The 22,533-nt window shown below is 38.8% G+C and overlaps 1 protein-coding gene across 1 annotated transcript in view; it reads right to left on the reverse strand.

The window, feature by feature from the left end:
* Positions 1-5,289: 5,289 nt before the first annotated feature.
* The window catches only part of LOC136885670 (diacylglycerol kinase eta), a 332,289-nt gene continuing 315,045 nt past the window's right edge, over positions 5,290-22,533 (reverse strand). The window contains exons 22-27 of the mRNA XM_068230302.1: positions 19,812-19,918; positions 17,974-18,140; positions 13,856-13,973; positions 10,448-10,543; positions 7,761-7,892; positions 5,290-6,601 (exon numbers count right to left, since the gene is read on the reverse strand). Of these exons, the coding sequence (XP_068086403.1) occupies positions 6,308-6,601; positions 7,761-7,892; positions 10,448-10,543; positions 13,856-13,973; positions 17,974-18,140; positions 19,812-19,918 (914 nt within the window). The 3' untranslated portion in view covers positions 5,290-6,307. The remainder of the gene's footprint in view (positions 6,602-7,760; positions 7,893-10,447; positions 10,544-13,855; positions 13,974-17,973; positions 18,141-19,811; positions 19,919-22,533) is intronic.

The following is a 22,533-nucleotide window of genomic DNA, read 5'->3' on the forward strand; positions in this document are numbered from 1 at the left end:
CCTCTTTCTTTTAGCTGTCAATTGAGACATTAAACATTATTATAAGTTAAATACTCTCGGCGATATACGTGTTCTACCCAAACACTAGAAGTGTCTTAAAATTTTTCTTTCCGTGTATCCACTGACAAAGATACCTTAAAAAATCAAGTTAAAGTTCCTTCTGATTTTCAATCCAGTGCCTGGGGGGGTGGGAGACTTTGAGAATAACGAGTGCGAGGGAGAATCACGTGGTGGTTGGCAGGTTCGAATCAGCTTGGTCATTAGCTGCTCAGTTTGCTGGGAGCTTCCAGAGTATTCAGATGGTGTTGGCTCAAGGAAAGTCAGCAGATCGGGGTTGTGTCTTTCCTACGGAAACCTGAGCGTAGGAGTTTGATGCGCACGTATGCTGAAAGTTATGCAGGGCAAGTACAAAGCAAATTTTCTACTATAGCCAAACATACCATTCAGCACTTCAAGGTTGCAATTTTGATTTAGGGTAGCATTTGGTATGACTACAAAGGAAATTCCAAGGGCTGACTTTCAGGAAGAAATTGCAATCTATCTGCCTAAGCCCGATTTTACTCTTCGGCAGCTGTACATGGTGTTCAGTTGGAAGACTCCAACCACAGTAAAACCTGGATGCATGGGTTTTCAAGGGGGAGGGGGAAAATTATGATGGATACGGGAAAATGATAAATGCGGGTGACATATAAAATAGGGGGGGAAGCAAAATAATAAAATATGGGTACTGTATTAGGGCGTGTGGCCTCCGAAGCCAGGTGCAGATCTTTCGAGTTGTCGTGTAACTGGCGATCTACGCACTTTTGAAAATGCGACTCTACCTAAGATGAATCCTAATGCTAAGAGAGAGAGAGAGAGAGAGACACACACACACACCCCGAACTGTTGGAATTAACCAACAAAACTTCAAATCCCCGACCCGACTGTGACCCCTCGAACTGAAGGCCAACACGTGCTAACCATTTAGGCATGGAGTCGGACATGCTCATAGTGTACATAACGGTATCAAAATATTGCAATCATGATATAAGCAATGAAAATAAAAAGCGTGACTTATATGCCGTTTTGTTTCACTTTTCCTTACATCTCGTAGTACTTAAAAAACTTTCAAGGTCAGTTCTCTTATTGCAAATTAATATATGTGGATATTATGTGGATAACCTATATTTTGGTAAAAATTCTGTAGACTCTTCGCGAACGATAGGTTAGAGATCCCAAATGGTGCAGCTCGGACGAAGTCGCAGAGGTTAGAAATTCAAGACGATGTCACAGCGGGCTAAGCGATGCTGCAAACTTAGGAATTAGTTTCAAGACCAGGCTAGTGAAAAGATTGTTGGTTTGGCTTGTTTAGATCTGGCTTGTGAAAAGACAACTGGGCAGGGGTATACAAAGTGGTCAACAGGCCTCTAGCATCCCACACACATCACAAGGTACGACACGATTAATAACCCTGTGACTAATTAAAATGTACCCGGCGCATGCTGAAACTGTTTTAAACTGCATGATTTTCTCATTTTCAACGAAGCTGGCAGCCCTAGCCAGCCAATAGCAACACAGAAAATGGTGGCAAATGTGAGTTTTACAGCGCCTCCATTTTAATTCTTGTAAATAAGAATACTTCTGGGGGCCGGTTAGTGGGTCGAGGAGAAGCGTTGGCGCCAGGATGCTTGTAGTGAGGTTGCACGTGAATAACCTGCGCACAGCACTACAGCCTACGAGATCCTTGCTCAAGACCAGCAACTCGTAATCGCTGGTACATTCTTGCATAACAGGTTGCCGCTGTTATATGTTGGAGTATTCAGCTATCTCTTTAAATTCAAAAAACTTTTGTGTATATTTTTCTTATGTACGATCGATCCATGCAGAAAATTGTGGCCAAGGACAAATATTATTTTTTGAAGATCGATGCGATAAAACGATAGTTTGAGGAAACGTGCATCAAGGTTCTACTGTAAGATACTATCACTTTTCACTACCTTTCAGTACATCAGTTTACAAATATGGCGGACAGATAAACAAACAACTGATTAAGAAGTATGCACCATGTAACGCAGGTAACAGAACAATTATAAAGTACGAAGTATTTGAGATTTCAATATGTAAATATTATTATTATAATATATTGTTCATGTTTTGGGACAATAATTGATAGAAAGAAACTGAAGCAAGTTAAGGATTTGAAGAAGTTATACCAATAAGAGCTAACATTCAAGAAGGAAAAGATTATGTGTGTCTAGTTATAAATAACTTGAGGAAGGTTTTAAGATCAAAACAGTTAGAAAGTAGAATAAAATGACCAATTATGTAGTAGTAGTAGTAGTAGTAGTAGTAGTAGTAGTAGTAGTAGTAGTAGTAGTAGTAGTAGTAGTAGTAGTAGTAGTAGTAGTAGTAGTAGTAGTAGTAGTAGTAGTAGTAGTAGTAGTAGTAGTAGTAGTAGTAGTAGTAGTAGTAGTAGTAGTAGTAGTAGTAGTAGTAGTAGTAGTAGTAGTAGTAGTAGTAGTAGTAGTAGTAGTAGTAGTAGTAGTAGTAGTAGTAGTAGTAGTAGTAGTAGTAGTAGTAGTAGTAGTAGTAGTAGTAGTAGTAGTAGTAGTAGTAGTAGTAGTAGTAGTAGTAGTAGTAGTAGTAGTAGTAGTAGTAGTAGTAGTAGTAGTAGTAGTAGTAGTAGTAGTAGTAGTAGTAGTAGTAGTAGTAGTAGTAGTAGTAGTAGTAGTAGTAGTAGTAGTAGTAGTAGTATAATATTAAAGTGAATACGTAAGTGAATTTGATCTAAAAGAACCATGAAATATACGCGTGTATTCTAGAAACAGATATCTCTTTCTGAGTTTCAGGTTGAAGAACATTACATGGAAGCCCGAATTGTAATATTGAATGGAAAAATGAACATGTACTGGTACGAGTAATGGTGACAGAAATCTGGACGATGGTGACTGATAAACATGGATGACTAAAATCCAGATGAGAGAGCAAGGATATACCCAGAAAAATCATTTTACCTCATATTAATTTTATTATTATTATTATTAATTATAAACAGTCGTATCAGCACAAGTGTGTGCTGGAATTTAATCCAGGCCTTTGGCATGCAATCTAGTGATTAGAAATTGTATACCAACCAACCACGGTGCCAGACCGTTAATACTTCAGCGCCTTAACGATCATGGCAACTAATCTAAGATACCGACATGTAAATGCTTGAAAAAGAATGATGAATATACTTAGCTAACCTTTGGAATCGAAGTCAGGAATTAGAATGTGAGTGACATGGCTATTTATTGCAAAATTAAATCAAGAATGTAAGAATTTCAAAGCACGTTCACATAGAGTATTGCAGGTATTAATGAAACATTCATTATGAAGTTATAAATACGATGAATATACTGTTGGCACATATGATTCAAGAAGGAAGTTAGAATGTGGAAACAATTTAAGCTGATATGCGATAAATGAGTAGTGTCGTCAAAGAAATAAAAAGGAATTAGAAACGTGTGCTCGTGTGTCAAATGTTGGATTAATAAGAAGTGTATGAATAATTAAAGATGGTGGTAATTAGTCCTCATGAACATTTAAAGTGTTTTGAACATATTGATATAATTTCTTCGTCTAATATGAACTCACAGAAGAATAATGTTATAAGATTGAATATGTAGCTAAGCGCGGATTACCTGGTTGAGTAGATTTCAAGTATTTTATTCCAGCAAATTCCACATTCTAGATTGAACCCAGACCTTCTGAGTATGAGAGAATATTGGAGAAGTGTTGTCATACCCGTGTGCAGCGCTGGTCTTCATGTTTATTTTTTTTAAATATTTGCTAATAGGAATTTTCATTAAGACTGAGAATTGCCAGATGCTAATGATTTGGTTTATTGACTTGATTCAAGTCTCTTTCCTTTTTATATTTTCAATTATTCTAGATTTACTCTTCACTCAAGTATGAAGAAATTAATACTTATGAGTTGCCCACTTCATGTAATTTAAAATGGAGTAATTTAAGAATGTTATTTTAATATAATTTGAGGAGGAATATAGTTGGGATATGAGGAAGTGTTACTCGGTTGTATTAAGCACAAATATGGATTTTATTGAAGATTAATATTAATATATATATCTATATATAGGGATATCCGATTTAAAATTAAATTATGAATTTTAGCAGGTCATAATAATATTTCCTTCCTTTCAATGATTTTGACCATGTCTTAAAATAATTCATCATTACAGAATTTAATATAATAAGAGGATAATTATAACATCATAAAGAATTTCAGTCGTGATTGTTCACATAACTCTAACCAATCATGGAAAAATTAATGACCAAAAGTCACGGGCCTATTGGATGAAAGCATTCAATTTAGGTTTATCATCAATTTATCTGTTTTCTTTGGATATATCATTTTGGATAAATATTAGAGTTCATGGTATTCAAGAGCTGTCATTTCCTAGATATCTAAAGCTTATATTAACTTTCACATCACTGTCGGTATACCTTGGATTAAAGTCGAAATTACGAGAAACATACCCGCCTCTCATAGGAAACTTGAACGCCCTGTAGGTAGTTTCATGTTCCTCCCTAAGCAACGTCGTGGCATTAAACGGGTATAATACAGATAGTAAGAAAGACCAAGATGGTGGTATGGCATAAAAAACAAACACAAACATAGACTGCTCTGATTACTTAATTTTTAGCCTTTACAAAGGCCTGTACTGAATATGTGAAGTGGTAGTGCGGACACAAGCTTTCTTCACAGGCACCATCGTAGATGGCTGTTCTGATAATTAGTCAAGGTGAAAGGAGCAGACTGGGAGCACGTTGATTCTACACATTTCACATTTGACTATTCGTCTCAAAGCAGAGAACATGTCAAAGTATAAAAAATGAGCCGTGTTTCATACTGAAAATAATAAGCTGGACACTAATATTTTAAAATAACAGCAGGCTAAAAAAAGTCAGGTATATCAGACACCAGAGGTTTTGTATATGCTGTGCAGAACTGTGTTTCCGAAACGGTATGTGGGACACTCAGAGACATCTTAACTCGCCTGCTTCGTTTTTTAGACTAGCTGGCAGAAAGTAAAGGGAACCTGCACTCTCTGGAGTGATATTATGCACGGCCATACTTCACAGATTCTGTGCACACAGTCAGTGGATAATACAGGGGGGTGGAATTAGAGACTCTGTCAATCAATGTTAGTAAAAAGTTGCAATGTTATGGGTCTGTTTGCATTTCTCAGACAAAATCGATGTGAAAAAGAGGAGAAAATCCTATGATGACTCTTTCAAAATAATGCAAATTATATTTTTAAAACAGGCATGTATTATATTACTATGTAATTGTCTTCTAGATTTTAGGACTAAAGAAACTGGGGTATTTATTACATTAAATTAAATAATGGTATCTATAAAACCAACATTTTACCCATGAGGAGATATTCTTTCAGTGTTATACCTTCCAGGTTGAAGTGAATGTTCGCTGTTCTTTGGTTTTCTTTCACAATAACAACGTTAACAAGTCGGGAAGAAGAAACGAAGCGTATAGAGTAGTCAGTTAGTAAGTTAATTACGAAGGCACGCACAAGATTATTTTCGTGCTATTCTGAAACTTGTCAAGTTTCACGAATAGAATACATTTCTGTCTTTCACTCATTCCACAGAACATCATATAGAATTGGGTCACCGAGCATCAGCGCACAAATATTACACAGACAAGTCATACAACAGAGGGATCGACCATTCTTTCATTCATTTATATCCTAACAAAAAATAAGTATGATGAAATAATTTCTGAGATCAATGAATCCTGCACATATTCACTGATGTTTTTGTTCTTGCACACGATTTGGAACATCAGAGTGGGCCGATCTGACACGTTCCAATGGTAACTTAAGATTTGTCATACCTTTTGCCCTTCGGCAGAATAACAAAAAGTGTCTACACTCAAACACAACACTGAACGAAAGTTGTTTCTTACTGCAAATAACATTTCAATATTTATAACCAAGTATTTGAAAGACTTTGTAGTTTGTTCAACAGTAAACACAAAGGTGTGTTCACCCTTTAAAAGTCATACATACTAACGAAAACACACTCGCACATAAATGAGGCCATTGATCACATAAATGCTTTTTGTGAATCACCGTGAAACACTTAACAGAATACCTTCATTCGTTGAACCCGTATTGTACGTGCGTTAATGTGATGAAGCCACTTTCATTTCGTGAAGCTGATGCAGTGACCCATAAAACATTGGCGATATCCACACCTGAGAAATTCTGTAAGTGAGCTAAGAAGCCACTTACACACTCTTGGATCACATGTTGAGATCGCGAACTGCCTGTAGGATACGTTTGACGTGCCCCACTTTGGTGACTCCCAACTCTCGCAGGTCGCGTCTTCCCAGTGTGAGCAGCTCCTTGCCCCGGATGTCGTTCCTCGTGAAGCTGTCTGCGTATTCTCCCAACTGGAGCGCTTCCAACCACTCTGCCACTTCTGTCACGCCCCAGGACGACACCAGGTCGCGTGCTGCTCGGCCGCTGCCTCCTGTGCCGCCACGACGAAACTTCAGACGGAACAGGCGGCGGGTGCGCCCCTTACGCTCACTTCCCTGAAAACATAAATTGACATCAATGTTATTGATCACCATCATGGTTGACATAACGAAGAACATCAAGAAAACCTCTGATGAACTAAATGCAATGGCTTTTGCTGATGACGTTACGATCGGGGGAGAAACTGAGGAGCAAGTACAGTCCAGACTCAATGAATGGAATTCAATCTCAAGATAAGCGAACCCAAAACAGTAGTGATGATTGTTGTATGTCCGGCGCTCCCTTCTCGCTCCGCCAGCCAGCTACACGCGCGCCAGTGTGTCATTCTTCTAGCCTCGACGCGCAGCCCTCAGTGCGCATGCCTGGACCGTCGTGTGTGTACTATAAAGAGGAACTCCCAGCCTGTCCAGATGCCCACTTGCCCCGGTGTCCAGCTCCAGAATACGCCCTACGTCGAGCACGGAGGCTACTCCTCTTGAAAATGTGCTTCGGCCAGGTGGACTGAATTTCTGGCAGTACGAGGTCTCACCTCTGGCCACCGCTCCTCTTGCCTATTCCTCTGCACATGTCCAGTCATACTATTACATGCCGTATATTTCCCTAATTAATGCAAGCTCCCTTGGTTTCGCTAAGTAAGAATTCCTCCAACATTGAACTTGCTTTTATGAACTCAGCAAGGAAGGACTTTCAAAGACATTTATGTCAGTGCTTCGGATAGTTTTCGACTATCAACTTTTCATATCACAAAGACTATCTTTTCGAGATAGTAGTGGATGTAAATACTGCAAACTTGTATATAGTGTACAAAAGATAGACTCTTTCTCAAGATTCCTAATTCATTTTGCTTCAAGTTAAATTTCAGTTTTATTTGTGTAAATAGTGTATTTTGCAATTGAAGCGTATAATAAAGTTGTGTTTTGTAAATCTCAACCTTGGTTACAACAATGATAATAAACAGAGAGGAATGACCAGCGAACATCACGCTAGGAAACCATCCACTAGAAAATGTGGGAAACTTTACATACCTTAGCATTGTAATATCTCAAGATGCACTAGCCACAAAGGAGATGGCAAATAGGGTGCATTAGTATTTTATGCATGTTTTCCTGTAACAGGTACACTAAAACTACCGGCGGGCAAATTAAATCTGATTCCACATTCGACAATGTGGCCATTTATTGAGACTTGAATGGGTTAAACACAGAACACACTTACCATATCATCTGAACCTGGAGGTTGCTGGAAATGGACCAGGCCAGCACTGTCATACGTGACACATCGTCGTAACTCCATCTCCATACTGGCCAACGCAGCACTCAGTTTCCCCTCGAGATCTTCACGAAGACGCTGAGAATAGTGTAGAAAAATGACATGAGGAAAGAAACTTGGAGTCAAAGATCTAAAATTGGCAGATACTTTCAAATACCTGGGAAGTGCACTAATGCAGAATACAACCCTACATGCTGAATTAGCAAAAGGTTTCAAATTGGAGGGTGTTTCTACATTATTATGGGATAAGGAAGTGCCAATGAAAGCTAAGGAAACAATGTATAACAACCCATAACAATTTAAGAAAACTGTCCTATAATAACCTCGAAAGGAAATAATACAGGTTCCTCCTTATTCAATATTAATTAGATTCTTAAAATCTTTAACTTCTTATTATTACTATTACTATTCATCATCATCATTTTACAGTTCCAGTTTCCCGGGTATTGCTGGCGAGCCTCTTCTATTCTGTCTTATTGAGATATGTTCTGTTGTTAATGACGTCCTCCAGTGTCCTTCCCTGATCTGCAATGACCATCTTTATGATGTCCATCCAAATATTTACATATTGCACATATTTTTTGTACATGTTTCATCCTCAATATGGAACTTCTTTAGCTGATATACAACAACAAAATAACTGATACATGATTAAAAGAAATGTTTAAGAAACCTTGGACATTACATATTTAAACAATTCATACTGTTTGTTGGTCATTGGTAGGGCTCGGAAGTTGAGGAAAAGTCCAAAGATGACGTCCAACAAAATATAGGTTTATTCTGGGTCATTGCAGGCCAAAAAATGGTGGGTTTTATTTGTCCTCTTTTTATCTTCTTTGGCATTTTTTGTTTATTGGTCTTTTTTAGCCTTTTTTTAAGGTTTTATGGCTTTTTTTATTGCCACTTCACCACGTTTTGGCTATCTTCTTACTGTCTATTCTCAATTTGAATCATCATTAGTTCATTCATCACCTCTAAAAACATATTTTCTGTAGTAAATACATATATTTGAACCACATCTGAAAAGAGAGAAAACAAAATGAAAATGAACCTAGTGCTTGGAAAAAAAACAGGGGTATCAAATTATGTGCAAAATAAGGGAAATACTGAAAGGAGAACATTTTGGTGTGAGTGTATTTGAAGAGGAAGATCTCACTTGATTCTAGTATGAACCCTTAACATCCGTTGATGTGGAGGGATATTTCTTGATGTTTTGCAATGTGCTGTCTGAAAACGGACGATCTTGTGATATCTTGCAAAGCCAACTGAGGTAAGGTTTCCAAATTGCAATTTCTGTAACCCTAATATGGTTAAGCAAAATATGATTCCAGTTATATGAATTTCAATTTCTTTCTCCAGGATGTCCATTGCGGGTTCACTGAATTAATTTTCGGTGGTAACAATCTTTCATTCTAAATTTTACAAGTACTTTTTTTAACAAACACGGAATTCGTTTCTTTAAATTATGTTGACCTAAAAATATATAATGTCTGAAAGAATAAGTAGTTCTGTACGGTACCCCTTGTTCTAGGACAGCCATCCCTCTCCTTCCTTCATTAAATATGTAATTGAAACTAAAATTATAAATGAATTTGCACAGCATTTTTACATCCTTTTTGCCAGTTTTTACAATATTTTTAGGAACTTTTATAGGTTTTTTAAGGCAACTTATAGGTTTTCAACTTTCGAGTCCTAGTCATTACATTAAAAATCATCTACATAAAAATAGTCTTCTTTGACTAAATTGTCCCAATAAAATAATGACCAGATGAATAAACACGTAAACAGTGTGCATAAATTGCAGTGTCTTCTAAAAAATCTGTTGCGAATCATTGGATGAACGTCATTTATTATGCTCCCATGTTAAGGTTAAGGCTCACCAGAGACTTCTAAAATTGCCGATCCAAATTTAAATGTAAAGATAACCGCCAACAAGTAAAATGTAAACATTACGTAGATAAAACAAGCGGTGTTCATAAAAGACATCTTTAATGCTGTGGTGAATGGGAACAATATCCTTAACCTTATTTGAAAGCTTATATTATAATATAATCTGATTCCAAGAGAGCTGCCACTCTGGATCAGTGGTAGAGTGTCGGCCTCCGGATCCCAAGATAGCGGGTTCAAACCCGGCAGAGGTACATGGGTTTTTGAAGGGTGGAAAAGAGTCCATTCGACACTCCATGTCGTACAATGTCGGCATGTAAAAGATCTCTGCTGACACATTTAGTGTTTACCCGACAAAATTCATTAAATGTCAGCCATGGACGCCCAAGAGAGTTTTGGTTTACTCTGTCTGCCATCTAGTAGGCCTAGACTAAAACAAAACATCAAAATTGAGTAGCAGACAGCCAGATGGCGTCATATTGAAATGTCTGCACACGGTAGCTGAGGCCATACGAATATTGATGATGCTGCTTGTTGTTTAAAGGGGCCTAACATCGAGGTCATCGGCCCGATACGATTATGATTATTATATTATTATTTATTATTATTATTATTATTATTATTATTATTATTATTATTATTATTATTATTACAAGAGATCAGCTGCTTAGCAGGATGAGGACCACATATCTATTATAGTAATATTATGGTATAAGTGTGTATGTCCTGTACACACAAGAACTTACCAGATGCTGAGCCTTGTCCCGCAAGAGATTGCATGCTTCTTCGTAAAGCTGTCGAGCACTGGAAACCAAGTCGGTTACTTGAGGACGCAGGTTAGGCTGGAAAATGAGAATTATTAATTAGTATTATATTTAGAAATACAAGTCATCAGGCAAAACAGCATTTTTACATTACAGTTCATTTGTGTGATCACAGGCACATGATCTCCAGTTTTGTGTGGAGTTGAACCAAAGGGATGTGAATTTTCATTTTGAAATTCTATGCGTACTGATATAAATTCATTACACCTCCAGAATCTTCGAATAACTACAATGTCATTTGAATAGATCTACGGATATTAACTTCATACAGTTGTAGTTCATCACTACAAGAAACATAATTTTTTATACTTTATAGTCGTTTTAAGAATCCTCATTCACCGGGTGAGTTGGCTGTGCGGTTAGGAGCGCGCAGCCGTGAGCTTGCATTCACGAGATAGTGGGTTCGAGCACCACTGTCAGCAGCCCTGAAGGTAGTTTTCCCTGGTTTTCCATTTTCACAACAGGAAAATGCTGGGGCTGTACCTTAATTAAGACCACAGCTGCTTTCTTCCCACTCCTAGCCCTTTCCTATCCCATGGTCAACATAACACCTATCTGTGTCGGTGCGACATAAAGAAAATTGTAAAAAGAATTCTCATTCAAGATTTAATCATTTACCTTTTGTGCCTTAAGCTTCCATTGCCTATTACGGCCAAGTTTATTATCTTTCTAGATAACTCATACTTTTCCATTTGCCTCAGAATACCACCACCTCAGACACATAAAAACTTCATCCAATGTGCTCATTCCTAACTTAGTCTTTTCCTCTTGATTACAAATTGCCATTGTTCCCATATGCTTATGTCAACAATCATTCTTGCTCCTTGTATATCTGTTACCTTGTGTTTATGAATAATAAATGCCAAGGCCACTCAGTTATCACTCTCAAAGAGCAGAGTCAGTCTGAAAACCGAGTATGTTGGTGCAGTTTTATCTGTGAACACATTTTCTTTTCACAATACACACTGAGCGGACAAAAGTCACGGGAAGGGGTGTTGCATTAGAAAATGTGCAGTGTATGACCCCTGAGCATTGCGGCTAACTGCAGCAAAGCCGAGCAGTCTGTCACAAACACCAGTGTCGTGAAGATGGCAACACGTCGCTAGTTAACTTACTTTGAATGTGGGATGACCATCAGTGCACAGCACATGGGTCACAGCACTGCGAAGATTACACATAAATTTGGGCTTCCAAGGTAAACAGCGTCGAGGGTGGATCTTCAATATCGCAGAGAGAATGTTATCACCCGTGTAAACTGCTGCACGGGAAGACCACAGATGTCTGGCGAACGGACATCACGTCGCCTCCGCAGAACCATACTGGGCACTCGACGGGTTACTGTGAGTGAGATCACCACCCAGTTTAATGTTGGGAGACAGGAACCCATTTCTACCAGGACTCTACGGAGGTAACTGCACCGCATAGGCTTCACCAGCAGACGACCAACTCGCGTCCCTTTGCTCACACCTCGACAAGCTCAATGACGTGCATGGGCCCGCGAACATTGGCAATGGACCATGGAACAGTGGCGGCATGTGGTATAGTCCGATGAACCCTGGTCCCAGTTGTATCGAGCTAATGGGGGCGTGAGAGTGCGGCGTACGCCCCATGAAGCTATGGATTCTGCGTGTCAAGAAGGTTGTGTTCAGGCGGGAGGTGCTTAGTTCTGGTCTGAGCGGTGTTCTCATAGTCGCAATTAGGCCCCATTGTCTGGCTGCAGGGAGTGCTGACAGGTGCATGTTATGTTGACATTCTTTCAGACCATCTGCATTCCTTTCTGGCCCTAGAGTACCCTCACAGAGAGGTCATATTTCAACAGGACAATGCGCCATGTCACCGCTCAGTGGTGGCACGTAGGTGGTTGGAGTAGCACTCCAGTGAAGTTACGACTACGGATTGGCTCTCCAGACCCCCTGATCTTAATCCAGTCGAGCATTTATGGGATGTTGTCGATGCTTTTGTACGCTCGAAGGACTTTGCCATTCTTTCTCTTCTGCCTTGGAATATATAGGTGGTTCTAAGGACAGGGTAGGATTAAATCTTGTGGACATGTGGGTAGCAGTGCGAGATGCGTGGGTCCAGATCCCTCCAGAATGATTCCAACACCTTGTAGACTCGATGCCTCGCCATATTGCTGCTGTTTTGAGAGCTCGCGGAAGAGCAACTCGTTATTAACATCACATTCAGTGTCTTCCCATGACTTTTGGCCACTCAGTGTACTATCATAATTCAGATACCTAGCGTTTACAGTTCAATTAGTTTTCTGGTATGGGCTAGAACAGGGATGGCAAACCTTTACCAACTAGCCTGTCAATTGTCTAGTCTGCCATCTGTTTTTTTCCAATAAAATCATCATGAAACCCCTCATTTGACTGAGAGTTTCATGATTTTATTTTCCTTACATCACTGAAAATTACATTTCTTAAACTGGTGAATTTTAAGAATAAGATAATATATTTTTGCTTTAAGCTAGTGAAATTTTATATAATATGCAATAAACTTCATTTTGTAGCGTATTGAAAATGAACAGAGATAAATAGAGGAAGGGAGGTCCACTTATTCAATACCATTTGATTAAATACCAAATATCTTTATTAGGGTCAAAACTAGTCCTTAATATCAATGTGTAGTGTAAGTACATAGAGTCCTCAGCCCAAAAGTTTATTTTCCACCTAATCAATATATTGATAATTCACTGTATTGATTAGGTGGAAAATAAACTCCTTTTCTTAATAAGAAATAAAGTCAGTGGTATGTTCCCAGCTGTCGGCGGAGAGATGGCATGGAATGACATTAGGAGACTAATAATCTTGAGTAGTGTTTTTAAAAGTAGAAAAGATCATAATATGAAGATAAAGTCTGAATTCAAGACGACAAACTGGGGCAAATATATATTTATAGGATGAGGAGTAAGGGGTTCGAATAATGTCTCAAGGGAGATGCTCGATAACTTTCCAATTTCTTTGAAATCATTTAAGAAAAGGCTAAGTAAACAATAGAAAGGCAATCTACCACCTAAATGCAAATCAGTGGTGACCGACTGATTGATTGGTAACCGTTTGCTAGTCTTGACCTGACACCACCCCAACAATAAGCATTGCTCGGTGAGCGTTCCGTTCCATCTACCAAGCCACAGAATTGTAGACAGTGAAACTGAGAACTCTTCCTAGACAGATTAGAACAAGAGAGGTGGGCATCTTGAGTGAATATCAGGTTTCTTTTATATGCCAACATGAATGACACAGTGAGCTACAGATTGTGTACTTGTTTTCAGAAATACATACATTTTTGCAGTTATTGCACTGTTGCCTTAATCCCGTAGATACTCACTCCTTCAACAATTTTTCCTCCAGGATGCACCTTTTCTAAGTGGGATGCTGTCTGAGCAGCAAGCTGGTACAGTTCAGGCTCCACTAATGGGTGACTTATAGTGACCAGCTTCACGTATCTGAAAGTATATAAGTAATGTAAGCATAATAATATAGCAATATAAGTATAATAATAACACAGTGAGCAATTAAATACATCAAAATCCAATTTGTCGAAGGACTTTGCCATTCTTTCTCTTCTGCCTTGGAATATATAGGTGGTTCTAAGGACAGGGTAGGATTAAATCTTGTGGACATGTCTGGAAATTGAAAGTTATTTTCTTTTTTTTTTAGGAGATGTGATCAACTAACTAAGGCATCAGATCGTTTAAAAATGAAAAGCGTATAAAGAAATTCATGGCAATGAGATACTAACATTTTCTTCAGCTTATCCACCACAAGATTTTTCAGGTGACATCTGCAACCTTGGATCGAATGGGAATCAAAACCTTGGTGCTGCAGGAGGATGAACAGCTGTTAAGCCAGCAATGTGGTAAATTTTATTGTTCTCAGACTAGATCATCATCATCATTAGGAAGCCTTCCTCTGAACAAAGAAATTTATGTTGTTCTGAATATAATCTCCAGATGGTGGTCTGCTAGGGCATACAGTATTATAGTATACTGTAGGACACACATACAAAGGACATACAGCAGACAATATGTAAATTAGTTGGAAAATTCTCTGCAGTATCAAGTCATGCATCCCAGTCTTTGAAATTATTCCTAACAAATCTATTCAGTGTTATTAAATGCTTGTAACTGAATAAAACACCAAGGTTGTTAACATAATGTCTGATTTACAGTTTTGAACAACGTACGGTACTGATGTCTGTTGACACTGTTAAAGAACTGGAGCAGGGAGTACCTTGCATCAACAGATTTCCTGCTTCTAAGCTCACTGGAGGGAGTAGCTGCAAGTACTATTGATGTGTCTTACTAATTAATGGTTTTGATTGGCTAGATTTTGGGACTACTCTTCTTATATATACTGTAAATATTCTTTAAACTAATTTACAATTAGTATATTGTCCACCTGTTCAATACAAACTTGTTACCATTTAATAAATTGTCTGTCTAAAACATTACTAAAAGGACATGTTTTGACCTCATCTTCAGCTTGAGAGTACAAAGAAAAAAGACATATATCGTCGTTGCCGGGACAAAACCTCCTATGTGATAATATTTTTGGAGTTATACTGACCCGCAGAACATATATTACGAAGAGCGAGAATGCCTTGACAATATTCACACAATATTGAACCTTAGATGACAGAACCCTACTGGCCAAATTTCTAAGCTAAAATGTTTCACATAGGAGGTATCGTCCCGGCAGCGACGATATATTAAAAAATAGTAGTACGTAAATAAACTAATGAGATAAAAGACATTCAACAGTTATAATTTAAAAAAATCATTATTTAAAATGTTCATCACTCCCCAATCTTGTAGTAAGATGATTGCTTATTTGAACAGAAATAAGACCAAATTTGAACGAAAATTAGTTTGGCTGGAAGAGTTCCTTAAAAAATTACGTGGACTGTTTTTAATGGATTGACAGATGTTTCCTGTCGATTCAGTTCTGGAACAGAGCGAAAATTTGTTCTCCATATTTCTTCATCAAGAGTAAAAATGTTAACCAGCAATCTGAAGTGAAATAAAAAAGCCGAGTGTGAGAATGAAAACGTTTTATGAGTGAACAGAATTAATAGGATAAAATGTTGAAACATTTACTCGCTCACTCTTTCCTCCAGCCCCGAACATATTAGTTCAGGTTGGGTTGATGTTGACCTTCGCACAGCTTACGTTCACTAGGGGAAGCGGCAGGTGGAGGAGGGGCAGCGAGTTGAAGGATAAGAAGACAGACCTGTATTGCGTATTGTGGCAAACTTGCTTGTTTCTTGATTCAGATCTTTCTCTGTTTTTATATCAACCAGAATGTTAGCTTTTTTCTTGAATTTCATTGAGATTATGAAGTGGGATTAGATTTTTGGTCAAGGTTTATGTGAATGTTTTCTAGAATGTTTAATAAAGTACCCTTTTTGTCTACATGCAGGATATCTAAATCCATATCAATGGAAGAAAATGAATGATTGTAATCCTTCATGTGTTCACTAATAGCGGAACATTTCCTGTATTTCACTGTATTAAAATGTTCTCTGTAACTAATTAGAAAATTCCTCCCAGTCTGTCTGATGTAACCAGTGTCATACTGATAACACTTTTACTTGTAGATCCCTGATTGTGTATGTTTGTTGGATTTACTGAGTGTTCGTATTATAAAAAAGTTTGGAGGGGATGGTATTGGTTCTGAAAGTGACGCTGAGGTCCTGTTTTATAAAGATCTTTGAGATTTGGTACGTATTACTGTTAAAAGTAAAGGTGACAAAATCATTCTTCTCTGTTTTGACTGTGGTTGTGGGTTTACTCTTATTTCCTCTGATTTATTACATGTAACTTCTCTTCGTCTATTTTTCCCTTAGACAAGTTGGACCTCGAAGCCAATGCATTGCTGTGGGTGCTGCTGCATTATGAACGTTTTGTAAAATGATTTTCCAGGCCTGGCAGTTGAGGGCTTCATGGGAAGATGAAGCCTTTGGTTTTTGAGGACATCCACAATCTGCTTTACCTAGGTTTTCTTGGGAGCCATTGTTTGGACCTTACAATGAGCAGGTCTCTGTTTTCGGAGTATGTAACAAACCACCACAATCTTCAATCTTGAATTAATTCTTTGTTTCTTGGTTGGTTTCCAGACTTCAGTTTGATGGTTTTGTTAAGAAGCTGGTCATGCCAATAGACCTCCGTATGCGTTTCTAATACTTCCGGCTTACTCATATCCGCATTTAGCACTGTCCACATTTCAGAACCGTACTGCAGAACTGGAAGAATAAGCGAGTGAAAGATGCAGATTTTAGTTTTGATGGTGAATTACATTTTGATGCTGATATTACATTTCTTCTACAAGCACCATTCAAGTAATCCAATGGCAGCTACAGCAAGACCAATCCTACTGTGTACTTCAGTAGGTGATGCCATTTTCTTTTCCTGCACTAGTGAACCAAGATACCTAAATTCAGTGACTTATTCAATGTTATTCCTGGAAAGATAAGACAGCTGCTGATGAGTCAACAATTGTCATGACTTTGCTATATTTTCTAGAATGACTGTGGCTTCTGCATCATCATTCGCAGTACAATGTTATCATCAGTGAACATTAGGCCAGGTACCAAGTCATTATCTCTCCAAATCGCACGCATGGAAACCCTTCCTCACAATCGCATCAATTACTGCATTAAGTAATAAAGAGAAGATCACACAGCCTTGGCAGACACCAGATTGGAAAGGTAATTCATCTGAGAGTTCTCAATGGAAGCACATGCAGATGGACTGCTACGTGAACATGTGCCCAAGAAAATATTATGCAACATACAGATTTTGTGATGCTGATGGGTAATTTTGATGACTGGTTTTTGTAACAGTTGTTAGTTCATGGATCTGTATGACAATGTGGAAATATTTCAGTGTGATTTTTGCCTAGTGCTTTGGTGGTTTTTGTGTAAGTTTCTTGCCATATACTGCCTCTGCTTAATATAAATTTATTTTCTTTCCTTTCTACTGATGTTGGTTAATTTGTTTTGTGTTACTTCCTGGTAGGAAAGTATGTACTGATGGGTGGAAAAGACACAGCCAGCTATGAGGGGCGAGATACATTCACCAGACTGTTTGCGCAACGTCAATACCCAGAACATCGAACAGTTAATGTTGACAGTTGCAGATAATTTACAATGTTTTAGTTTCTGCTTATTCATAAACAGCACAATTCAGGATTCCAAAACAGCAGGGAAGCCCAACCTTATTTTCCTTCGTAACACTGATGTCTCTTACAATAGACCAACAGTGAAGTATTATCAAATTCAAACCGTCAATTTTAGAGAAGTCTTCATTGTGAACAGATGAGACTTTCTTCCGAAGACACGAAGCAAAGCTCTCTGAGAAACGTAAAGAATTTCACCTTGTTTTCTTGACATAGCAAAAGCGCAAAAGCTTTATTATCATGTCTAATAAAAATAACCCTACTCACTTGACAACAGTGGTGGCAGACTCAATGAAGCTGAGGAGCAGCTGGTTCTCTTGATGGCTGAAGGACTGATGCTGCTGATGCTGACTATGAGTGGAGGATGAGGGACTCACCGACTGCTGATGATGTCTCTGTTTCTCCTCCCAAGCTCTGAGAGATGTTTCTAGAGCCTGCACAAAACAGAGGAATTGTTTCACAAAAATATTTTCTTTTATCACATAAATGATACAGAGTGAATTTCTTTTATAGCATAACCTTTAAAATACATGCCCATTCATGAAGTCTATACATTATTTAATTACTCTATTAGCTTCATCTAATACTGACACAGAGGGGATGGTATTTCTCCTTAAACCAAAACTGATACAATGCCCTCAATATCTATAGCTTTTCTTGACACACCATCACTTTTTTATTAAGGCGCATATTGTGTTGTTTTTTTTTTTTTTTGCTAGGGGCTTTACGTCGCACCGACACAGATAGGTCTTATGGTGACAATGGGATAGGAAAGGCCTAGGAGTTGGAAGGAAGCGGCCGTGGCCTTAATTAAGGTACAGCCCCAGCATATTGTGTATGAGCCATACAAACTATACAGTAGATTCATGTTAGACAGTAGAATAATTTGAATGTCAATACTAAGAGGCAAGCTGTCTGCATGGCACCACTTGTTAGCTTAGTACATGTTATGTTAGTATTATCATTAAGACATCATGAGTCCACTCAGCTTTCACAACTGGACAGCAAAGTCAGTTTAAAAACAGCCTGAAGATAAGATGATTTTGCAAATTTTTTTTTTTTTGCCAGTGGCTTTATGTTGCACCGACACAGATAGGTCTTATGGCGACGATGGAATAGGAAAGGCCTAGGAGTTGGAAGGAAGCGACCGTGGCCTTAATTAAGGTTCAGCCCCAGCATTTGCCTGGTGTGAAAATGGGAAACCACGGAAAACCACCGTCAGGGCTTCGAACCCACTATCTCCCAGATGCAAGCTCAGAGCCGTACGCCCCTAACCGCATGGCCAACTTGCCTGGTATTTTGCACATTTATTCAATAATTTCTTCTTCTTCTTCTGGGATGTAAGAAACAATAAGGTAGCAAGAATGACTGTTGATACAAACAAGCAGCAACAATGGCAGGCGGTACTCAGAATTGGCATACAAAGGCTCTGTTCTGTATGAACTGGCTACTGTGGTAGGTCATGTGAGACAAATGGAGGAAGATAAATTCCCCCTGTGGGTGAGGGCAGTAGAATAACATCCACAGTATCTCCTGGAGATGACTTAAAGGGGCCCCACGGAGTCTTAACTTGGGAGCGTGGGTGGTGACCACTGGGCCCTTAGCTGAGTCCTGGAATTACTTCCACTTACTTGTGGCAGGCTCCTCACTTTCATCTATCCTATCTGACCTCCCTTGGTCAACTCTTGTATTTTTTCCCCAACCTTGATGGCATTAGAGCATTTACAGCCTAGGGAATCTTTCATTTTCATGCCCTTCGTGGCCATTGGTCTTTCTTTGGTCGATACCTTCATTTTTCAAAGCGACAGACCCCTTTCATTTCTTCCCTCTGATTAGTGTCAATGGAAGATGGTTTCCCACTTGTACTTCCTCTTAAAACCACCACCACCACCAAGAAAAATTCAGATTTTAATAATTGAAATATAAGAGGTGTAGTAACAAGGCCGCAGAACTAGTTAAAAATAGAGGGCTGCGGAGGTAGATAATTCACAGAGGCTTTCAGACTGAATGCTGGATGGCATAACAGTCTCATGATGAAGATGTATGTATGTACTACTTTAGTGAAGAAGAGGAACATCAATTATCCACAACTAAGGCTCACTCACCCGACTGCGACACAACATCTGCATCCTGTTCTTATGGATAAGACGGATCACTCCAGGTGGCTGTACCCACGCCTCGCCATCCACCTGTACAGGTACTCCTTCATCACCTGAAGAGAGCCAAGCAAAGAAAACCATTCATCACATCCTAAAGGGGACCACCTTCCTAATCTAGGGGCTACAGGTTTCTAAGTTTCATTAACAACTATATCAAGAATACAAAAGTAAGTACAGGGTTCAGTCTCATGAGAATAAACAGGGAATGTGCCCAACAATGTGGCAAATGGAGGAGCAGTTATAAACTTGCCATCCTTCTTCTTCCAATTCACTGCAATTGATAGGGTAGACACCTAAACTAAACTTTCATATTCTTGTGCAGTGAATCCAACAGCCTCTTCTTTGGTCTTCCTATGAATGCTTGCTGTAGGACAGACTCCATATCAGCTCTAGTCACATGTCCATACCAGCATCTGGAATGTGGGCAACTTTAAGTAAGAGTGTTTTGGATGTCTTCATCTCTTATATTGTCCAGGCTTATGATTTCCAAAGACCACTGCAGCATCCTCATTGTATGGAGAATCTGCTTGTGCTCTTCTGTTGTAACCGACATGCTGCTGGAGAAACAAACCTGCAGTATACCTTGGATTTCAAGCATAGCGGATCTTATGAGCACAGAGGACACCTGGGTTTTGTTGATTAGTATTATGCTGTCTGTTTGGACATCGCCTTTAACGTATTCAGTCTTTGCAAGGTTAAGGCACAACCAATAATTTTCATGCCTTACGTTACACAAAGCCAGATAGGCTGCAGGTCAGTGTGGTTACATCCTCAGCTGTACAGCTTGGTGTGATAACCAGGTTCACTGCCTCTCACATAAGAGTGCTTCTCACTTTGTTTCACGAAGCTGAGTGAATGTTATTCTAGGCCTCAGTCCAAGATTAAAGTATTCTGATGAGCCGGTAATCAAACCCTCAGCCTCAAGAAAAGAGGCAGGCACGTTACCCCTAGAGCACAGCCCCTTCAATGGGTTCTTAACATTTAACTATGAGTCAATATCATCTTTCCTGATTTTCCTTATTTATACAGGATCTGCATTCTTGTATCGTTTGTGACCCATATCTTTCTGATAGTTGATTTATGCAAGGTGCATGTCGTCCCTCATCTATCCAGCCAATGTGTTTGATGTTCTTCTCGACAATGCATGTTCAAAAATGTCAAAAACATATCAGATGTAAGGCTTTTTGGGTGTTTGCTCTATTAACCAGCGTTTCGTCTTAGATCTGACACTAGACTCATCAGCCCTTTAAGGGCTTCTGATAAGTTCACCTGCATACACCCCAGCGCCAGTGGGTAGGGTCTGACACATCCCACTGTGATGAGTCTAGTGTCAGACCTAAGACGAAACGCTGGTTAATAGAGCAAACGCCTGAAAAGCCTTACATCTGATATGTTTTTGACATTTTTGACATGCTCTATTGGTGAAAAATATCTAATTCCCTCCATGGGAATTTAGAATTTTCCAATGCATGTTCAGTCTTTGCAGGTGAGATGTCAGTGCTGTAAAGTGCAGTCCATTCCACCACAGATGTGATTCCCACATTTTCTGTGTGACTGGAGCAACCGTGAATTTCTTACCCACATCATCGCTCCTCTCATGACCTAGTTTCATCAAGTCAATGGACCACTGCAGCATCTGAGTTTCCATTCCACAAAGTGCCTATTCATGCATTTGGCACTCATTTCCATAAAGAGCATCAGTTTGCTATAGACTTTAGAATTTAAACATAATGGAACTTTACTGCACAGCACTCCAATAACTTGCAGCCTTTTAATTCAAACTGTACTGACTCGGCTATGATAAGAGGCAATGCATGAAACCAGATATTTGAATTATGGGACTTTATTAAGTTTAACTCCTCAAAAATCAAATGTGCCAATCTGTTTGTCATATTCATGAACATGAAAATGAGAAATGATCGCAGTGTACTCGAAATAAACTTTCAACATATCAGGTCGTAGTCAGCACAAATAATACATACATACTGAAGAGATGTTAAGTACAGAACAAAAATGGCCAATTGGTCACCAGTGGAATCTAGAAAATAACCTTCTGATATCGCATCGGATGTTCTTATCATTGAGCTATGGTGGCCCAGGTCATATCTGTTCTGCTGGAAAAGATCAGAACTACACTACTGCCAGCACAATTATATTCAATATAGACTTTCTCTTCAATATGTACTCGTGACCCAATAAGCTGAAAGTTTATTTTGAGAAAGTGAGAAACTTACAAAGCCAGATAGGAATACAAACAAGATGAGTTTTAGAGTTTAAAAACTCCAAACTCCAAATTCTACACTGGAACTACTGTACTTCTTCCTGGACTTCCCTGATTACGCTGAACAATCAGCCAAGGAAGTGGTTAAATTCTATATTGAATTAACTAGTGAAAAATTCAAAACAAGGTCCATAGAAATCATCAGAACATTGAAATATAATACAGAAGCTGCATCTACCAATCATTTCATTCAATGTCAGGCATTCACTTGCTGATGAGTATTATGATTGTCTTCTGAGTGCATCAGAGTTGATGATTATGGGTTCTTCGATGGCTTCAGTGCTGCACCAAAGTGCATTCTGACCACTTCTTAGCAAGTTGGGCATTTCTGTTTTAAAACATTCATACCTGCTGCTATTATCTTTTGTTTTTGCATAGGATTTCAGC

The sequence above is a fragment of the Anabrus simplex genome, chromosome 14 (genome assembly GCF_040414725.1).
Source record: "Anabrus simplex isolate iqAnaSimp1 chromosome 14, ASM4041472v1, whole genome shotgun sequence".
NCBI classification, from domain to species: domain Eukaryota; kingdom Metazoa; phylum Arthropoda; class Insecta; order Orthoptera; family Tettigoniidae; genus Anabrus; species Anabrus simplex.